This window comes from Oryctolagus cuniculus, chromosome 19, assembly GCF_051225735.1.
Source record: "Oryctolagus cuniculus isolate XC-2025 breed Fujian yellow rabbit chromosome 19, ASM5122573v1, whole genome shotgun sequence".
NCBI classification, from domain to species: Eukaryota; Metazoa; Chordata; class Mammalia; order Lagomorpha; family Leporidae; genus Oryctolagus; species Oryctolagus cuniculus.
Genome location: NC_142885.1, coordinates 68793038 through 68813060, shown reverse-complemented (window position 1 = coordinate 68813060; position 20023 = coordinate 68793038). Strand labels below are relative to the sequence as shown.

The window sequence follows — 20023 nt, the reverse complement described above, 5'->3', positions numbered from 1 at the left end:
TCAATCATTCTCTCCAACATCCAGCCACCCTCAAGGCGTCTTTTCACTTTGTCGAGCCACAGGAGCGAGTCCCTGAGCTAGATGGCTTCCCACCCTCGTGCAGGACTCCGTGTTCATGTAGTTTCATGGACATGTTCCTCCCGGCCCTCCCAGCAGCTCTGAAGCAGAGAAAGCAAGCACTGCTAACCTCTTGTGAAGCGAGAAAGGCTCAGCAAGTGAAGCCATTTGCTGCGTCAGTCACTCGGAGAATGGGCTAGAACCAGGCCAAGAAAGAGCGGAGCTCCCTGGCCAGGGCGGGGTGGGACCCAGGGCCCACAGAGCTTTGGGGGCACAGATGCCCCGTCCCTGGGTCAGGTCAGAGTGACTCTGGAACACCAACTTCTAAGAACCTCTTCTCTGAGCAAGCCAAACCCCAACATCAGGGGCCAGGGAGTCTATCCCAAAACTGAAACTAGACACCAGAAGACAGGTCAGAAACCAAGATCTCTTGTGTTGTGGCCTGGAGCCCGCTCCAGAGCACCTGCACTCCACCCATCCAGGCCTCCTCAGACAAGGATCTGTCAAGGTGGTTCTTCCACTGGAGTTCTCATCCATTTAAACCGAAACTGTTGAGTGCTGAGTCACACGAACCTCAAATATTCAGGGCCGGCGCTGTGGCATAGTGGGTAAAGTTACCACCCGCAGTGCTGGCATCCCATTTGAGCGACAGTTTGAGTCCTGGCTGCTCCGCTTCTGATCCAGCTCTCTGCTATGGCTTGAGAAAGCAGTAGAAGATGGCCCAAGTCCTTGGGCCCCTGCACCTGTGTGGGAGACCTAGAAGAAGATCTTGGCTCCTGGCTTTGTATCGGCCCAACTCCGACCACTGCAGACATCTGGCGAGTGAACCAGCAGATGGAAGACCTCTCTCTCTCCAATTTCTCTGTAATTCTGCCTTTCAAATAAATGAATAAATCTTAAAAAAAAAAAAAAAAAGAAATACTCACACAGTTACGTGAAGGATTTATCAGTGATAACATTCTGGGGAGAAGAATTCCTTTCAGGTTCTACGTCTGGATCCTTCTGTCCTAGGGAGTTGGGAACCCTGGCCGCGGCATCTTCACCACCTGCGCTAGGTCGTTTTGGTTTCTCAGAATCTCTCTTCAGAGCGGCGGGAGCACCTCGAGGCCCTGGGCTCAGGCAGCTGGGACAGGCAGCCTGACCCGCCTTCCTGGAGACGTTTGTCTCTGAACACTCCTGGATTCAGAGCTGTGCGTCAGCAGCTCTCCTGGCGTCTCATCTTCTCTTGTCCTTATTCTCTGGAGTGCATTCTCCACTCAGAGCCTCCTGTGCTTCCACTCGCTGGGTGAAGCCCTCGAACGATTTTGCGGAGGGACAAGGCCGTTAGGGGACTTGGAAGGGAAGTGCTCGCCAGAGGAAGGGTTGTCCGCATCCTCCGTGACCTGAGACCATCCCTCGCCATTCCTTGACCTTTTCCCCTAGACCAGGGTACGCAGGGCGCAGAGTACAAGCAGCCATTCTTGGAAGGGTTCTTTGGCTTTCTGGCCAAGCTCCTGAAGTCAAGGCTAATCCCACCAGGACAGCCTGTCCCTGGTCAGCATCTACCCCAAAATGATAACCCAGGAGGTAGAATAAGACAACAGACAGAGCAATCAGAGAGGACCTTGGGATTTGGGGCCCAAAGTGACTTTCCACAGAACAATTAGTTTGATTCCACTAATGAATGAGACCCTCAAATGCTAATAAGAGCCAGACCCAAGGACACAATGCTGGTTAGGTGCACTGACAGTAAGCGCCCAGCCCTCCAAGACTCCAGCACCACATGGCGCCTGTACCAGTGAGTGGGACCTCGCTGGGCCAGTGAGTGGGACCATGTCTGTCTGCTTTAGCCTACCCTCTTCTTCCTGCCTTCACCAAGAAGTCTAATGTCAATGTGAAAATGCTGCTCCATTCATTTTGCAGACTTTATCCCTTTATTCCTTTTTAAATATGAATCATAGTCCATTGTGTATCTACATTTTCTTTATCCATTCACCCTGACTGATCCCATAGTTTTTTCTGAGACAGACCGAGGTAGGGGCCTGGCTTCCCCTACCTCCCACCTCCTGCCTCCCTGGGGTCTGTTGGGAGGAGCTACTGGGAGGGCTGGGAGATTAACTGGCGCCCTGGGCAGGGAGGGATCCACTTGGGAGTCAAAGGAATGTGGCTCCCTCTAGGCGCAGGCAAGCAGATGCCCTGGGTTAAGGTCAGAGCCATCTCGGGCTTGGCAAGAAGGCCAGAACCTCGTCAGCCCCAACCCCAGGAGGCTGGGGAAATCTGCCTGACTCCCCAGCGTGAGCTCAGGGCTTCCCTTTGCCTCGTGAGCTGTGCAGAAGTCAGGAGAGCTAGGCTCTGTGCCTTCCTGTGTTACCAACCAGCTACACGACCTTGGGTCCCTTCCCCCAGCTGTATTCCCCCACAAAACACAGATAATAATGCCTGTTCTAGCAATCCCCTCAGTGTTCAAAACCATTCCACACAGGACTAGAAGAATAACTGTTAATCCCCAGAAAGGCCAAATTCCAAATTTACTCGGTAGTCAAAACAGAACTCTGTCCTGCCCGCCCTGGGTCTGGGGGCTCCTGGGGGTCTGGGGAGATCTTTCTGTCTGGGTTCCTTCTCTCTGCTGCCACCCAGAAGCAGCTTGGGCTGGGTTGCAGGCACCCTGGGGTCGCCCCGTCCTGCCCTGCTCTGCTCATGCGGTTCCAGCTGGTCTGGGAACAGGAATGGGCCTGGGCTGTCAAGGTCCTGGGCCAAGAGCTTTTCCTACTGAGCCCAAAGTTAACCCCTGCAGTCACTGGCCCCATCCAGCAGGCCCTGACTCAGCCAGAAGCAACCAGGGTGACCACAGCTCTGCAGCCCTGAGGTGAGGGGGCCCTGTACTTCACCCCACACGAACGCACGCACACAGGTCAAATAAGCCAACCCTTCGTGAGGGTGTGTCTGTCTGAGAGCGGGTAAAAGGCCCCTCCAGGGGTGGAGAACAAGTAAGCACCCTTCGAGTCGCTCCGAAACGGCCACGCCGTGGGAGAGCAGCCGCTAGCTGTGCCCCCTGGCCTCCTTGCCCTCACAGTAAATGAGCAGGGAACAGAGAGGCGCCCCGGCCCCCGGAGTGGCGCTTTGCTGGTGCTGCTCAAGTGAAATCAGAGCTGATGTCTCTATAGCCTGGAGAAGCCGCCACGAGGCCCGCACAGCCACCCACACCCTCCTCTGTGGCTCTGGCCCTGTGAGCAGCGCCGACAGTAAGTGCACAGACAGCACCCCCTACCCACTCAGCTGTGAGCTGTCCGTGGCTGCTCTTGTCCTGGAGAAGCTGCCCAGTCCCAAGTCCGCTCCGAGGAGGGTAAGGAGGAAGGTCAAGCCAAGGGCAGGGTATCTGCGCCCCTGGCCCACAGGCCCTTCTGGGAAAGTTGCTGGTCAGCAGCAGGAGACCAGATTTTCCACTTCTTCCCCAGGACGCAGCATCACACCCGCCACAGATGGGCTCCACTTTCAGGGCTTCACGTGTGTGGCCCCAGGTGCCCCGTTACTGTTCATCCTTACAGTTCTTTTCCCATTAGACATTTCTGGAACTGGAAGGAAACCTGGAAATTAAGTAGCCCAATTCCTTCACTTTCTTGGATGAGGAAACCAAGGCACAGAGAGGGACAAGAAGCTGCCAGAAGTCACCGAGCCATGGGGCAAAGCCAGGACTAACCACAAAGCCTCTGCTGTGGTCCTCCCAGGGGCTCCCCCACAAATACGACTTCCTTTCCTCTCTGGTATGGCCACTCTTTTTATGCTCACCCCCTACCCATTCTATCTAGAGGACCTGGTGTTCCTGAGTCGCTTGTCCATTTCCCTATTTGTCCCTGCACCCTGTGAGTGCTACTGGGAGGTGGCCAGAGCGGATGTGACATCAGATTGTTCCCTAAGCAAGGTCTATATGGAGATTTCGGCTCCCCGCCTTCGCCTTGAAGCATGGTGTTCCGCAAAAGAACGCAGGAAGGTTCTTGCTGCTGTCATCACTGGGGACAGGGGGAGCCAGTATCATGAGAACCGGGCGAAATCAGCTCTTAGCTGAGTTTAGGACAGTAGAGATCACAAGAAGACAGGACCAGAAGTCTTGAGTCTTCCGGAGTCCGGGGCATCACAGAAAAGGGAAGAACCTCCCGTCTACTGCTCCAGAAGCGTACAAGCCCTCAGAGCCTCCAGAGCAAACCTGCCCCTTACCCTGAATTCTCGCCCGGAGCAGGGAGCACCACAGGCAAAGACGTCGAGAACACACTCTAGAAACTCCTGTCTGCCCTCTGGTTTATATCTCCAAGTAGCCTGGACCCCTGGACCTCAGACGCATGGGGACACGCATCCCTGAGTAAGCCAGACTCTGAACTGCACCCTCCGAGGCCTGTCACAAGCCTCTGTCTCTCAAAACCCCAGCCTAAGAGAGAAGTTGTTCCAGGGAAATGAAGAGGACAGCAGCTTCCTTCTGCAAGCGCCCGGGCTCTTGTATCCCACACCATCTACTCAAACACTGGTACCGGAGGCTGACACCTCCACAGAGCCACTGGGCTGCTGTGCGCTTGTTCTTTCCCTTGGCAGCACCAGGGCACACAGAAGGCCCTGCAGGCCATCTCCTCCTTAGTTCCCCCAGGGCTCACCAGGAGAAGGGACGCTCACAGCCAAGGGCCATCTAGAGTAAGTACACATTCCACACAATCGCTGTCCCCAGGGTGACGCTCCCTGGCCAGCCCTGAGAGTCACACATGGCCACCCCAGACTGCATCGTAGGAGCCCAGGGTTGGCCTATCCAGAGGGTTCCCCTCAGCACTAAACAAGGCCCAAATCCCTGTGCTGGAGCCCTACCATGATCTCATATTAGTTTGTGGGCAGCCAGAACAAAGCACCACAAACATAGTAGCTTAGGGAATAGGCATTTAGCCCAGCAGTTAAGTCACTCAAATCCCACATTAGAGGACCCGGATTCAGTTCCTGGCTCCGGCTCCTGACTCCAGCTTCCTGCTAATGCAGACCCTGGAGGCAGTGGTGATGGCTCAAGTAACTGGGTTCCTGCCACCCACAGAGACTGGCTTCTGACATCTGGAGAGTAAGCCAGCAAATGCGAGAGACCTCCTCTCTCCCTGTCTCTCTCTTTCTCTGTTCCTGCTGCTGAAATAAATTCATAAAACTTTTAAAGGTTTATTTATGTATTTCAAATGTGGAGTTACAGAAAGGCAGAGGCAGAGAGAGAGAGGTCTTCCATCCTCTGGTTCACTCCCCAGATGGCCGCAAAGGCCGGAGCTGCACTGCCCTGAAGCAAGGAGCCAGGAGCTTCTTCCAGGTCTCCCATGTGGGTGCAGGGGCCCAAGGACTTGGGCCATCTTCCACTCCTTTCCCAGGCCATAGCAGAGAGCTGGATCACAAGTGGAGCAGCCTGATCTCAAACCGTCGCCTATATGGGATGCCGGTACTGCAGAAGCCTTACCCACTACACAGAGAACCAGCCCCCTAAAATTAAAAAAAAAAATTTTTAAAGCCTCCTTGGCTGGAAATAGTAGGAAAGTATCCCTCACAACTCTGGAGGCCTGAAGTGTGAGACCAAGGTGTCAACAGGGTCATGGAGGGAAGAAGCCTTTCTGCCTGTCTGCCTTCCGGCATTTGCCACATTCCTGGCTCCTAACTGCATCTCGCCAATCTCTCCTCTGTCTGACTGCTTCCCACCTCCCCAGAGACTTATGGCTGCAAAAGGTGCAACACACTTTCACGGAGGTCACTCCCACTGTGCTCCTAGGGCTCTGTTCCTGGTCATGCTACATCTCCAAGGCCATAGGCAGCCATGAGGGGCTGAAGCCCAATAGCTCTGGGCCCATCCGTGGGCCTGGAGTACAGCTGGCCTTGCTATCCTGTCAGGCTGCAAAGAGGCTGAGGATGCTGGTGGTGGGAGGTCTGCCCATGGACAGAAGCCTGTGGTCAGGCAGAGCTGCCTCGAGGGGCAAGGTGAGGGCAGCAGCCTGGGGACCTGGGGGTGCTGTAGGAGGACAAGGAGGGGGTGGGGGTCAGGGAGAAAGAGCAGAGACAGAAACAGAGGGAGCCAGTTTGCGAACTTCTCTCCGCTGGTTTCATCAGTAATAAAATGAAAAGAACTCCAGCCCTGCTTGCCTGACCCTGACACTGTTGATCAAGGGCCTGCTGCACACCAGGTCAGGCAAGGCTCCAGGGATATCTGGTGTGATTCTGAGAGCTGGACAGAAATGGAAATGTATAGCACGTTTCTAACATGAAAATACAGTGTTCCCAAAACACATGTCCACACCAAAGCCTGTAGTCTGACGTGTGCAGCAGCAAGACTCAAATGTCCACCAGCGAATGGATGGGTGAACTAGGAGGGGTCTAGCACATCCTCAGCCATGAAAAAGAGTGAGGCTCTGACCCACGTGTCAACACAAACCAACCCAGAAAACACAGCACTCTGTGAGGGAAGCTGGACACCAGAAGTCACAAGATGTACGGACAAAGGATTTCTTCTTGAGGTTGGTTTAAAAAAACCACCACGTGTTGACTACCTTTAATCTAATCACTCTTTATCACTGCTTGTTGGCTCCTGCCATCGCTCACCTGGCTTGTTGAAACCTCTGCTTCTACCTCAGCCCCCACCCCCTGCTCCCTATGTGTTCTCCACATGAGTGACATCCCCCTTGCACAGCCCCCCGGTGGCACCCACCTCATACAAAAGGGAGGCTGAAGCCCACACTGTCCTGCACTGCGTGTCCTGTGGCCTCACTGCCTCTCCTGCACCACCTGTCTGTCACTGCCTCTCCTGCACCACCTGTCTGTCCAGCTGCCGGGACTCACTCTCCCTCGACCACCCAAGCCCCCTCCTGCCTTACTGTTGGAGATGCTCTCCTCAGAAAAGTGCCTGACCCACTCCTTCTCCTTCTAAGTCTCTGCTCCAATGTCAGGGCTTCCCTAGCCACCCTACTGGAAACTGTCTCCCAATCAGCCTTCCTCATCCCCCTTCCCTAGCTTACTCTTCTTCACTTCACCTACTGCATTCTCATAAACTATATAACTTATTTATCTTCTTTTTGTATCCCTAGCCCCTAGAATAGCCACTGAGAAGAGATGGATAGATGGAGGGTAGAAGGAAGTAGATCGGTGGAAAATGGATGGATGCGGGATGAATGGGTGGATGGATGGATGGGTGAGGGACGGATGGAAGGGAGATGATGAATGGATGGGTGAACAGATGGCTGGTGGATAGGGATGGATGGAGAACGAAAAAATGGATGGATGGGAGATGGACGGATACATAGGTGAATGCATGCATGGGTGGGTGGATGGGTGGGTGGATGGATGGAAGGTTGATAATGCCAAGTAAAAAGACCTCCCTTCAACTTAGTAGCAAAGGGAAAGGACCAAGATTGAGAACAGAGAAGTGCCAACAAGCTATGTGTCCTGCAGCCAAGTCAGTTAACCTCTCCAGGCCTATTGCTCACGTGATTAAAGTGCCTGAAGAGGGGCCAGCATTGTGGTGGAGCGGGCAAGCTGCTGTCTGCAGTGCCAGTATCCTATGTGGGCACCAGTTCAAGTCCAGGCTGCTCCACTTCAATCCAGCTCTCTGCTGTGGCCTGGGAAAGCAGTAGAAGATGTTCCAGACACTTGGGTCCCTGTACCCACGTGGGAGACCCAGAAGAAACTCCTGGATCCTGGCTTCAGATTGGCATAGCTCTGCCCATTGTGGTCATCTGGGGAGTGAGCCAGTGGACAGAAGACTTTCTCTGTCTCTCTCTCTCTCTCTCTGCCTCCAACTCTGCCTTTCAAATAAATACATAAAATCTTAAAAAAAAAAAAAAAAAAAAAAAAAGGAAAGTGCCTGGAGAGCTGCCTTCCTGGCTTATCATCATGTGATAACCAAATGAACTGAATTGGTGAAATAAAGATTTTCTCCTTAAAACCATCCGGGTCTTACTGGAAGGGGAGGCAAGTAGGAAGGGAGAACTAACAGTCTGATGGCAGAGTCTCAGCACCTAGGTGGGGATGTGGACACGCACACCACACAGTGCAGCAGCCAAGCCAGTTTTGTATAGGGAATAGTGGCTTCGGTTAGGAGGGTGAGGCAGAGCTGGACAAAGGAGAGCCCAGAACAGCAGACTAAGGAGAGAAACTGGTAAATTCTCCCTGTCCCCACCCTCCTCCAGAACACCACAGCCAGGCTGAGTGGCTGCCCATGGAATTCTCTGCCCCCAACCAGCTGCCTGTCCTTCACTCAACATGCTGCCCTGGCTGTGTCAGCGACTGCAGAGGCTTGGAGGATAGGGGCCACCTCTGCCCGTACTGTGTTGCATGGCTTCTTCCAAAATTCATGCCACCCAGAACCTCAGAACGTGACCTTTTGGAAACATGGTCTTTGCTGATGTTGTTAATGACAGTGAGATCATAGTGGATTACGATGGGTCCTAAATCCAGCATCATCCTTGCGCATGAGTGATGAGGGGAGGACACAGGGAGACGCACAGATGGGGAGAAGGTCATGTGATGACAGGCGCCAAGACTGGAGTGGTGAGGCTACAAGCCAGGAAGGCCAAGGTTGCTGGCAGCCATCACACACCGGAGGAGGCAGGAGGGCCTTCAGAGGGAACATGGCCCTGCCCACACCTTGATTTTGGCCCCTAGAATTGTCCAAGAAGAGAGGCTTGTTGCTGTAAGCACCAGATCTGTGAAGACTTGTCACAGCGACCACAGGAAAACAGCACAGGAACCAACACTTGGGCTGGCTCTGGGAAGTTTCCCACAAACTGGTCACCTCTTCCCCAGGCCCCCAGCCCCAGTCCCTGCCCCATGTCCTGAGATCCCCATGCTGTAGAATGAGCTCGAGCCCCACCCCAGCCCTCTTCCTCTGGCTGTTTATTTTTAGCCCTGATCCCACCTGCCTTATATGGTTCTTAGTGCCTGTCAAGAGCACAGCCATGTCTCCTCCTGGCTGTCAACTCTTGGAGGACAGAGAACCCTAAGGATCCCCACAGCCCAGAGCAGGAGCAGAAACACTGTTGGACACCCGGGTTGTGTTTGAGTCCTGTTATTTGAGGAAGCCGGTGTGACTGTCAGGTCGCAGCATACTTGTAACACTGAGACCCTGTCACTGCTGTCACAGTCCTCTTAACCTTAAACAGTATCTGATATCAAAAAATATTTTAAGCATCCGATAACCATTTTCTTATTTTAGTCATGCAACAGCCCTGTGCTGTAAATAGGACAAATATTATTTCCCATACTGTATGGGTGAAGAGACAGGTGCAGAAATGGTAAGAGGTTTGGTGGCTCACTTGTGACAAAAATTAGTGCTTGCTCTGTCCCCAAGTCCTGGTGCTCCCACTCCACCCCATGCTGGCTACTCTGTCTTCATGTGGGCAGCTTCAAGTGAGGAGGAACTTACAGCCTGATCACCAAGTTGAAAAGGCAACTGAGGCAGGAAAAGACAGGAGAGGGGGCGGATTTACCACTAGATTTCTGTTTACCCACGCTCAGTCCACTGGGAACCTGAGGCCAGGATGGTCTCCCACAGGCCAGGGCAAGTGCTTGGCAAGACCCTTGCCCAAATTTTTCCAGACCCCTTCCCAGGTCCCAGATAGCACTACTGATCCCTTGACACGCCCCGCCTTCCCAGTAAGTGCTGGAAAGATGCATAATCCACCTGACACTTGAACAGAGGTAGGAGGAAAGGCAGGGAAGCTAAGTGAGCAGCCACTGGTGAGAGTCCCTCTGGTGGACACAGGGGAGGGGCAGAGGACAGTGGAGCCAGGAGCTTAGCACGGAGTAGTTGGGATGCTCATCAGATCTGCCTGCCAGGGAGTGACTCTGCACAGCCCTTAGCTGTTGCCATCTAGGGAACATCCTATGGGAGATGACTGAGCCGGCCCAGGTCCTAACTGAATGGCCATTTGGAAGAGGCCCAGGGCCCACAGTTTTGGCAGTTATTGGTGGGGGAGGGAGGAGGGGGCTCCCAAACCTCAGGGCTCTCCCCTGGCTTGGCTTTGGGCTGAGCTCCCAGCACAACCCACTTCCTGCAAGCCCAAAACTCCAGGCCAGGATTTGTCTGCACCTGTTTGAGTTCAGGGTGCAGTCCCTGCTCTAGAGGGATCCAAAAATAATTCAGAGGGAATGGTGCAGGGACCAGCCTGAAGAGGAACGGGCTAGAGGTGGCTGGGGCCTGGGGAAAGAGACACTTGTTCCCAACTGGCCCCAACCCAGCAGAGTGCCCTCTCTCCCCCAGACATGAGCCCCACATCATAGCCAGGGCATGCTCTGTGCTGTCCCACCCCCTGGCTTTAGGCACTGTCTTCACATGTCTCTACACAAAGCATCTGCTCATTCATTAGACATTGTTAAATGCCATCAACAAGCCAGGCATTGTGCTGTGCTAGTGATGCAGTGCAGTGTCCCCACCTTGGGGACACCCCCAGAGGACTGTAGTGAGGCAGTGCAGTGTCCCCTTATCTGTGAGGACACCCCCAGAGGACTGTAGTGAGGCAGTGCAGTGTCCCCACCTTGGGGATAACCCCAGTGGACTGTAGTGAGGCAGTGCAGTGTCCCTTATCTGTGAGGACACCCCAGAGGACTGTAGTGAGGCAGTGCAGTGTCCCTTATCTGTGAGGACACCCCCAGATGACTGTAGTGAGGCAGTGCAGTGTCCCTTATCTGTGAGGACACCCCCAGAGGACTGTAGTGAGGCAGTGCAGTGTCCCTTATCTGTGAGGACACCCCCAGAGGACTGTAGTGAGGCAGTGCAGTGTCCCTTATCTGTGAGGACACCCCAGTGGACTGTAGTGAGGCAGTGCAGTGTCCCCATCTTGGGGACACCCCCAGATGACTGTAGTGAGGCAGTGCAGTGTCCCCTTATCTGTGAGGACACCCCCAGAGGACTGTAGTGAGGCAGTGCAGTGTCCCCACCTTGGGGATACCCCCAGAGGACTGTAGTGAGGCAGTGCAGTGTCCCTTATCTGTGGGGACACCCCAGTGGACTGTAGTGAGGCAGTGCAGTGTCCCCACCTTGGGGACACCCCCAGAGGACTGTAGTGAGGCAGTGCAGTGTCCCCTTATCTGTGAGGACACCCCCAGAGGGCTGTAGTGAGGCAGTGCAGTGTCCCCACCTTGGGGATAACCCCAGTGGACTGTAGTGAGGCAGTGCAGTGTCCCTCATCTGTGAGGACACCCCAGTGGACTGTAGTGAGGCAGTGCAGTGTCCCTTATCTGTGAGGACACCCCCAGAGGACTGTAGTGAGGCAGTGCAGTGTCCCTTATCTGTGGGGACACCCCAGTGGACTGTAGTGAGGCAGTGCAGTGTCCCCATCTTGGGGACACCTCCAGTGGACTGTAGTGAGGCAGTGTAGTGTCCCATCTTGGGGACACCCCCAGAGGACTGTAGTGATGTAACACAGTGTCCCTCATCTGTGAGGACACCCCAGATGACTGTAGTGAGGCAGTGCAGTGTCCCCATCTTGGGGACACCCCAGAGGACTGTAGTGATGCAGCACAGTGTCCCTTATCTGTGGGGACACCCCAGAGGGCTGTAGTGAGGCAGTGTAGTGTCCCTTATCTGTGAGGACACCCCAGAGGGCTGTAGTGAGGCAGTGTAGTGTCCCATCTTGGGGACACCCCCAGAGGACTGTAGTGAGGCAGTGTAGTGTTCCATCTTGGGGACACCCTCAGAGGACTGTAGTGAGGCAGTGCAGTGTCCCTTATCTGTGGGGACACCCCAGGGGGCTGTAGTGACACAGAAGTGTCCCTCATCTGTGAGGACACCCCAGTGGGCTGTTACTGAGGCAGTGAAGTGTCCCCATCTGGAGAGCACCCCTAGTGGACTGTAGTGACATAGCAGAGTCCCTTTTCTGTGATGACACCCCCAGTGGACTGCAGTGAGGCAGTGTGGTGGCCCTCACCTGTGGGGAGATGCCCAGAGGATGCCTGACACAGCACACAGCATCAGACCCTGTATGCACTAGCTGTTAACATTATACACATACCTATGGTAAAGTTTAATTTTTAAACTAGGCACAGTAAGAGACTGACAACATAACTACAATCAATTAGAACAATTATAACAATATACTCTAACAAAAGGTACGTAAAACTTATGAGTGGTTTCTTTCTGGAGTTTTCCATTCAAAATTTTCAGACTGTGGTTGACTGCAGGTAACTAGAGCTATGAAAAGCAAAACTGCAGATAAGAAGGGCCAGCGTTGTAGCGTAGTGGGTAAAGCTGCCACCTGCAATGCCTACAGCCCAGATGGGCACCAGTGTAGGTCCCAGCTCTCTACTTCCAATCCATCTCCCTGCTAATGGCCTGGGAAAAGCAACAGAACATGGTCCGAGTGTTTGGGCCCCTCCCACCCAAGTGGGAAACGAAGATGGAATTCCTGGCTCTTGACTTCAGAAGGGCCCAGCCCTGGCTATTGCAGCCTTTCTGGAGTGAATCTATGGACGGAAGATTCTCTCTCTCTCTCTCTCTCTCTCTCTCTTCCTCTCTTCCTCTCTTCCTCTCTCTGTAACTCATTTAAAATAATTAAATCTTGGGAAAAAAAAACCCTGCGGGCAAGGAGGGACCAATGTACAAGCAAATGACACAAAAGCACAGCCCCCTGGTCGCTCAGAGCTGAGAGCCCGGTGTTCACCCCTTCCTGCACGGCGAGCTGGAACCCTGCCCCTGCAAGACTGACCTTCCCAGCCATCCTCTGAACCAACCAGAGCGTAGGCTGCCGGCGGGTGTAGTTCCATTTTTTTTTTTTTTTTTTCAGTGCGAGTCATCTTCCTAAATAGAAGCGCAGCTCCAGAGGCAGAGACACAGCCCATTCCTGCCTGCACCATGCAACCCGGCCAGGACCTTGCTGAGCCCACCAGGCCTCGTGCTGCGCTTGTCAAATGCCCCACTCCTCTGAGCCCGCGTGCGTGAAGCACCCAAGTCTGGGTCCCTTTCTTTCTGATCATATCCTGTCCCTCACCCTAACCCAGGTCCCTCCTGCTTTCCCTGGCCCAAGGGTGTGCTCCCCAAGGGAGACTGTACCCACATTTCTTCTGGACTCTGCGCTGAGTGCCTCCTCTGCCCAGGGCAGGCCACACAGCCTGCACTCACTAGGTGTCTAGAACACTTCGCACTGCAAGCAGTCAAGGGCTCGGGAGGTTGTGAAGAAGGGCCCTGGGAAGGGAGGGGAGGAGAAAAGCCCCTAGGATGCAGGGAGCCTGGCACCAATACCCCCTAGAGTGCTCCTGGGCCCCAGCACCTGCAGCTAGATGCAGTATCAGTGACCACACTTTCCCTTGCTCCCCACTGCATGACCTGAGCAAAGACAGGCTCCTGGCTCCTGCCATGGCCTCACAATGCCCTTGGAATCAGCCCCCAGGGAGGCCCTGGGCTACCTCCCCTCCCCTCCACACCACACCACACCAGAACCAGCACCAGCACCAGCAAGGCCCTGGGCCGTGAGGCATCAATGACTGATCTCCTAATAGCTGGGCACTTTAATTCTGATTAAATTAATCTCTTTTTTTGGGTGGCTTTATAAATTGAATGATTCATTACATTCTGATTTAATTATATTAATTAGGTTTGGTGTGTGATTACATTTAATTCTGATTTAATTCTGGCCTTTAAATTTCACTCTGTCACCCAAACTCCCAGCTCAGGACTGGCTGCTCTAGGGGTCTCTTCAGGGAGGGAGAGGGGGTGGCAGGTGTGTCCCTGGGGTGGGAGGGCACCTGGGCCCTTGACTCTGAGGGCTGAGGCTGAAACCAGAGGGAATAGAACTTCCTGAACCCTAGAGAAGCAGGGCAGACCAGAGCTGACCCCCTCCTACCCCCAGGCCCCACTGTGCCATCTGCCTCCTTCGTCTCCTGCTGCCACGCCAGGCTGGGGCTGAGCATGGGGGACTGGGACCTCTCCAGCATGGGGCAGCTCAGTTTGGCATGCCTGTGTTCACCATGGCCATCATTCTTCACTCACTCACCCTCGCAAGACCAGGCAGAGAACGCCTGACTCTACAACTGAGTCCCTCTGCCCTCAGAACCCCTGGACTATCTATTGCCTCCACGCTGTGACTCAGGGACTCTGAGTAAGACCTTGCTCACCAAGCAAATGAGCAGTTCCTCTTCGGAGATGCGTTCTTTGAGCTAAACTCCTTTGACTCCTTTACAACAAGGGATTTGTGCAAGAGCTGGTCTGAGCTCGAGCATCGGCCCTCCATTTGGGCGGGTTTCAGAGCCTTTCCTGACGGAGCTTCCTGGTGGCAGAGTGGAGGACACAGTAGGATGCCGGCATGGAGCACGAACCTGGGATACGAACTGGGTGCAGCATGGGGGAAGTAGAGGGAGATACCGAAACGGAACCCAGGAGCCAGACAGGGTGGGTGCAGAGTCTGGGGCGGGGTTTGAGCAGAGGGGGGAGATAACACACGCCAGTCCACCAAGCAGCTCTTCTCCATTGTCCCCCTCACGTGAAGTGAGTCCCCCCACCCCTGGGCTGTGAGAAGTGTGCAGCCCTCCCAGGAGACCTGAGACGGGACTCCTGCCTCCAGTCACAAGGAAGGATGAGAACGAGGCTGGCTACTGTGTTACTCAGGCCACGTGCCCGCTTGTGTCCTCTGCACTTAACAAAACTAACGCTGATGCAGTGAAAGGAGGGATTTACCCACTGCAGACTTTTGGTGAATGAAGGAGGGTGGAGCTAGGAGGGGAACTCTGCGCCTGTTGTCTCCAGCCTCCTGGCCTGCGACGGCAGCTCCCACCACTCAGAGGGATGAAGACAAGGATGTACACTGACTTCACCTCCAGCCTCCCTTCTCCCTTTGCCTGATGTCACTCCAGCAATGGAGGCCAGGGAGTGGGCCTGGTGCTGCCAACACCACATGACTCAGGGCAACAGGCCTCTCTTCCTCCTTACAGGGTCCCTGAGACAGCCGCTCTGCCCTCTGTGGCAGGACCCAGTGTAGGCTGGGGTCCCCCGCCTCAGTCCTGCTAGATGGTTTCCGAAAGCCCTCCACGCTTACCTGCTGCCCACAGAATAAAGCACTCCTCCTCCTCAACCCAACTGGCCAGGCCTTCACGCTTCAGCCCCAACCTGACCTTCCAAATCAGACCCTATTGCCCCCACTTCTATCTGCCCAGCCTCGCCCAAGCCAGACAAGGCGACCTCTCCCAGATCTCGCTGGAGCCCATTCCTGTGACCTTGACTCTGCCTGTTCCCTGTATGTGGAATTCCATTCCTGTGTCTCTGCATCTAAATCCTCCTTTCCCCAAGGCCCAGATCAAATATTCTCCGCTCTTTTCCCCCTCTGCTGCCCCCACACTGGCCGAGGGCCTTTCTAGATGCATTTGCTCACTCCAGGCAGACTCCCTACCTCCTCTGGGGCCCCTGCTGTTGCTGAGTCTCTCTTACTCCCACAGATGCAACCATGAGGAAGAAGGAGCCCCTCCCCTACTGGGCTGCAAGCACAGCAGGGACAGAAGGCCTATCCGAATTCTCCCGGTGTCCCATCCGAAAAATCACAGGGACACAAGACAAACGGGCTGAGCTCATGACTGACAGAATGCAATGAGGTATTTGAAGGGTCTTTGCAGCATATGCATGGCAGGGGCCACGCTGCGAAGGGCCAGATTTGGGTTTGGAGCAGGGACTGTGTCTGGGAAAGGGCTACGCCAGGGTTCTCCATCCAGGCAGCTACAACCCCACCCATTCCCACTCTCATTCCAGCCAGGACAGACAGCACCTGCCCGATCCTTGGCCCCTGGGGCCAGGTCAGGGAATAGAAGCCCTGCCCAGCCCCCTGCTTGGAAGCTACTGGCTTCGTCTGGACCTCCGTTGGGTCTAACTAGGCAAAAGCACTTGCAAGGGAGTAAAGAGACCTGGATTCCAGCTCTGACCTCCGGGAACTAGAGGTCTGACCTTCACTCTTTTTTTTTTTTTTTTCTCTTTTTTTGATAGGCAGAGTTAGACAATGAGAGAGAAACAGAGAGAGTTATAAACAGTGAGAAAAGTCTTCCTTCCATTGGTTCATTCCCCTTATGGCCACCACAGCTGCGGCCGGCACTGTGCCGATCCGAAGCCAGGAGCCGGGTGCTTCCTCCTGGTCTCCCATGCGGGTGCAGGGACCCAAGCACTTGGGCCATCCTCCACTGCACTCCCGGGCCACAGCAGAGAGCTGGCCTGGAAGACGAGCAACTGGGACTAGAACCCGGGGTGCTGGTGCTGCAGGCGGAGGATTAGCCTAGTAAGCCACAGTGCCGGCCTGACCTTCACTCTTAACACCCAGACATGGGCCAAAACCAGCATTTCCCACACTGGCCCCACAGGCCACCAAGTAAGGCCCTGTTTGGTGGTGGTGGTAGCTGCACCCACTTTGTATCCCAGGTTAGCTCCGGAGTTCCTATGGAAAATCGGTACCAGATGCTCCCATGGGCTCACCCAGCTGTCCCAGCCAGGAATCAGGGGACTGGCTGCAGATGCGGCTTTAGGGGACTGGAAAGACTTCTGGGGTCTGTGCTCTCAAGACCCCTGACCCACCACCTTCTCTGAGCAGCCCTCCCCATTATGCATGGGAGCAGTGGGGCTGCCCTGCTGAGGAAACAGGACACTGGCCTCCTTCTGGGAATGGTAAGGTGTGGGGAGAGGCTTCCTGAAAGTCAGCCTTCACCCTCCTCTCGCATGGAGGGGAGGTCAGCCCTGGACTCTCAGACGGGCACCCCCAGCTGCATTCACCCTTGCATGGGAAGCAGGGTGGGTAGGCTGCAGCTGACTGGCAAGTCTGCATCCCAGGGCTGGCTGGGTGCACAGGAAGATGAAGTGGGAACAAGGTCTCTAGTCTCTGTATCAGACAGCAGGAAGGACAACAGGAAGCAACGGTATCCCAAATGCAGACTTTAGCAATGAGCACCTATGGCTTAAACCCAAAGCAATGCTTCCCTGGCACCCCCATCCTCTGGGGGGCCAGAGGACCGAGAGCATCACTCTGCGCCCAGCAACCACAGCAGCTTCCGCTGAGCACCGGGTAACAGCCACCACAGGCAGGGCCTGGCGGGGAGAGGCAGGCGAGGGGAGGGAAAGAGACCCGCGAGGACAAGGGTAGCACTGGCCTGGCGTGGCTGTGGCTGACTCCCTCTGTTCTCCCTGCCTTGCCCTGGACAATGAAGTCCCAGATCCAACCACCTCCAGGGTCCTTCCCCTTGTCCTTCACGGGGCTGATCCCCAAGTGAGATTCGTCCAGAGAACCCTGGTAGGGACAAAGGACTGGGGGCGGGGGCACAGGTCGGGGGTGGAGACCAGGGAGGTGTCTGGTGACAGCCCGGCTGCTTCACACAGGTCATGGCATGGGCACTTGTGACTGATGGCAGGAGAAGGAGTGGCCTTGGTCTCATCACAGGGAGAAGAGGAGGCTGCAGAGTCTGCCACCCTAGTCCAGAGGGACAGGAGAGCAGTATGGGAGAAGAAAAGAAAGCGCAGCTCTGCCCTGAAGCCCTCTCCAACTGGAAGCTGGGGGTAGAGAGGTGGGGGTAGAGAGAACAGCTGCTGCCCAGCCGAGGGGCAGGCAAGGCAGGGAGGGCGGTGAGGGTACAGCACGGGGTGGGAAGAGGAGTTCAGTGCAGAGACGCTGCCTCTAAGAGTCAGGTGGACTACCCAGGACAGCACGGCTGTGGGCAGGATGTCTTTACAGGGCATGGGGGAACAGCCCCTGTGGTTTGGAACCTCCCGGTGGGTACGGGAAGAAACCATCTTTGGGGTCTGCATTCTACAACATACAGAACCATGATCAAATCCACAGCCCAGAAGTGGGGAGGGAGGGGGCTCCCACACTGAAGCACAGGCTGGGGTAGGCACAAAAAGGTCAGGGAGCCACAGAGCACCTGCCGACCCCTCTCCCCATTGCAGAAGGGCCCAGCAAGGCCCATGGATAGGCCCGATGTCCAGTTGCCTCAGTGGCAGGAAACATAAAGGATGTCCCTAAAAGGCTAAAAATTCTTGGGACCTGCTGTGTGGAAGCCCAAATGAGGTGGCAGCTGGGACCAGCCTGCGGGGGAGGGGGTACAGGGGAGAGGGTGGCTGTGGCTCAGGATCCAATTACACTGCTGTTTCCATACTTAGCCACCTGACAGCCGCTTGGAATACTCACCACTCCAGCCTGCAGCCCCACAGGGCCCAAATTAACTCAAGGGCAGACAAGGGCAGGGCCCAGCAGCACATGCAGTGGCCGGAGCCCCCAACTCACATCCCTAGCCACCACAGAACAGCTTCTGCTCCTGCCCATCACCCCTCTCCTGGCTGGAACTACACCCTGGCAGCACCCCCTTCTCAAGAGACAAAACCTCCAAACAAGACAGACTGGGACTCTAGATCCACGTGCAAAGACTAAGGGCTGAGCCAGGTGACAAAGTGGGGAGCCCTTGATACCTAGGGGATCCCCAGAGCACCTCCCCCAAGGGAAGCCAGCCCTAGGAGTCTTGCAAGAGAGGTGGCAAAGTGATCTAGTGTCCCCTCGACAGCCTATAAATAACCCCCAGGCTGCAACCCAAGCCACCTCTGCTGCACAAAATGCTGAGATGTCAAAGGAGAGCCTGGGCAGGCAGAGCCGAGCCCCCTTCCCAATGAAAGCCCCGCTCCTCACACAGGCTCTGCTCCAAAATGGGCCCTACTCCTCAAGTCCATGTCCAGCTGTTTCTAGCCCAACCCCCAGCCCTATGCCCAACCATACCCCAAAGTGACTCCAACTCTATCCCACCATGCACAAAATGATTTCCAGCTTTGACTACCACATCCCTGCATCCTCAGTTACTCAGACCCAGGTCTTCAGGTGGGGTGAGGCCCTCCATCTGTCTCCCGCGGGGTGCGAAAGTCACCCAAACGACCTGCAGCTCCAAGTGTGGGTTTGTCTGGTCTATCTTGGAGGCTCCTCTGGTCTTGACTTTTGGGGAACTCTTTACTGGCATCTGCCAGCCAGACTCTCCTCTCTCACCCCTGGCCCAGGCCTCAGGCCCACACACCTCTCTCCACTGCCTTTAGCCTCCCTAAAGCCCCCCAGCTGCTCTCCAGTTCGGCACCCTGCTCTTCCTCCACGGCCCGGGGACAAGAGAAGGGTACAAACACCAGGATCAGCAAGGAGCAAAGCTGTGCCTTCAGGCTCACACTCCCCCCCACCCCACAGCAAACAGAAAGCCTGGGGGGAGCACTGGGGGCACCATCTGGGCCTGCCTGTGCAGGGTCGGGCATACCTGCTTGTCCCGAGAGCAGGAGCGAGGCCACAAAGCAGAACAGGAGCAGCGCCCTCATGGTGACTGCCAAGAGAACCCAGCTGCTGCTCGCCTCTATTTATACGGTGGGCGTGGGTGGCAGCAACAGGCTGGGGGGCGGGAGAAGGGTCACACAGTCACTAGGGCAACTGGGCGGGCGTGATGGGGAAGAAGCCCAGACCCCGACAGGCTGCACACAGGCTTGGCTGCCGCTGTCGCAAGCCCAGCTGCCAGGCCCAGAAGGCAGGGCCCCGGCTGGATTGGCTCCCCCCACCTCCCAGCAGCTCTCGGATCACATGACCTGGAACACAGAGCAGGGTAGCAGAGATAAAGTGGGGCACCCCTGGGAGCTGGGAACCCGAGTCTTCCCAGACCTTGCACTATCTTGATCTAAAGTCTGGGGCAGGACAAGGACCGGGACAGGCCTCCGACTGACACAAGCTGCAGGTCAGATCAGAAGAGATCCTACCTGATAGTGACTGATAGGAAGCCTTGCCAATGGCCAGTTAAGGAAAACATGCGACATCTGACCTTTGAGGTGCAAGGCCGGGAGCTTAGGCTTCCAGGGGCTCTGTGGTGAGAGTGCTGAGCAGGGGGAAACCGGGGAGGCTGACAGGCACAGTGGCACTTGGGAGTGAGGGAGAGATGGAGTGGCACACACCTCTCCAAAGACCTCTTGGATGTAATTTTCTGAAGGTTTAGCTGGGGGACAGTGCCACGGCAGGGGCGGGTTGGGGAGGAG

The 20023-nt window shown here is 55.4% G+C and overlaps 1 protein-coding gene across 2 annotated transcripts in view; it reads right to left on the bottom strand.

The window, feature by feature from the left end:
- Window positions 1–19331, bottom strand: part of SRL (sarcalumenin) — a 40611-nt gene extending 21280 nt beyond the window's left edge. Inside the window, exon 1 of one of the 2 annotated variants that reach the window (XM_008249591.5) lies at window positions 19264–19331. In XM_008249591.5, coding sequence (XP_008247813.1) covers window positions 19264–19321 — 58 coding nt within the window. In that variant the 5' untranslated portion in view covers window positions 19322–19331. 2 annotated transcript variants of the gene reach the window in all.
- Window positions 19332–20023: the final 692 nt, after the last annotated feature.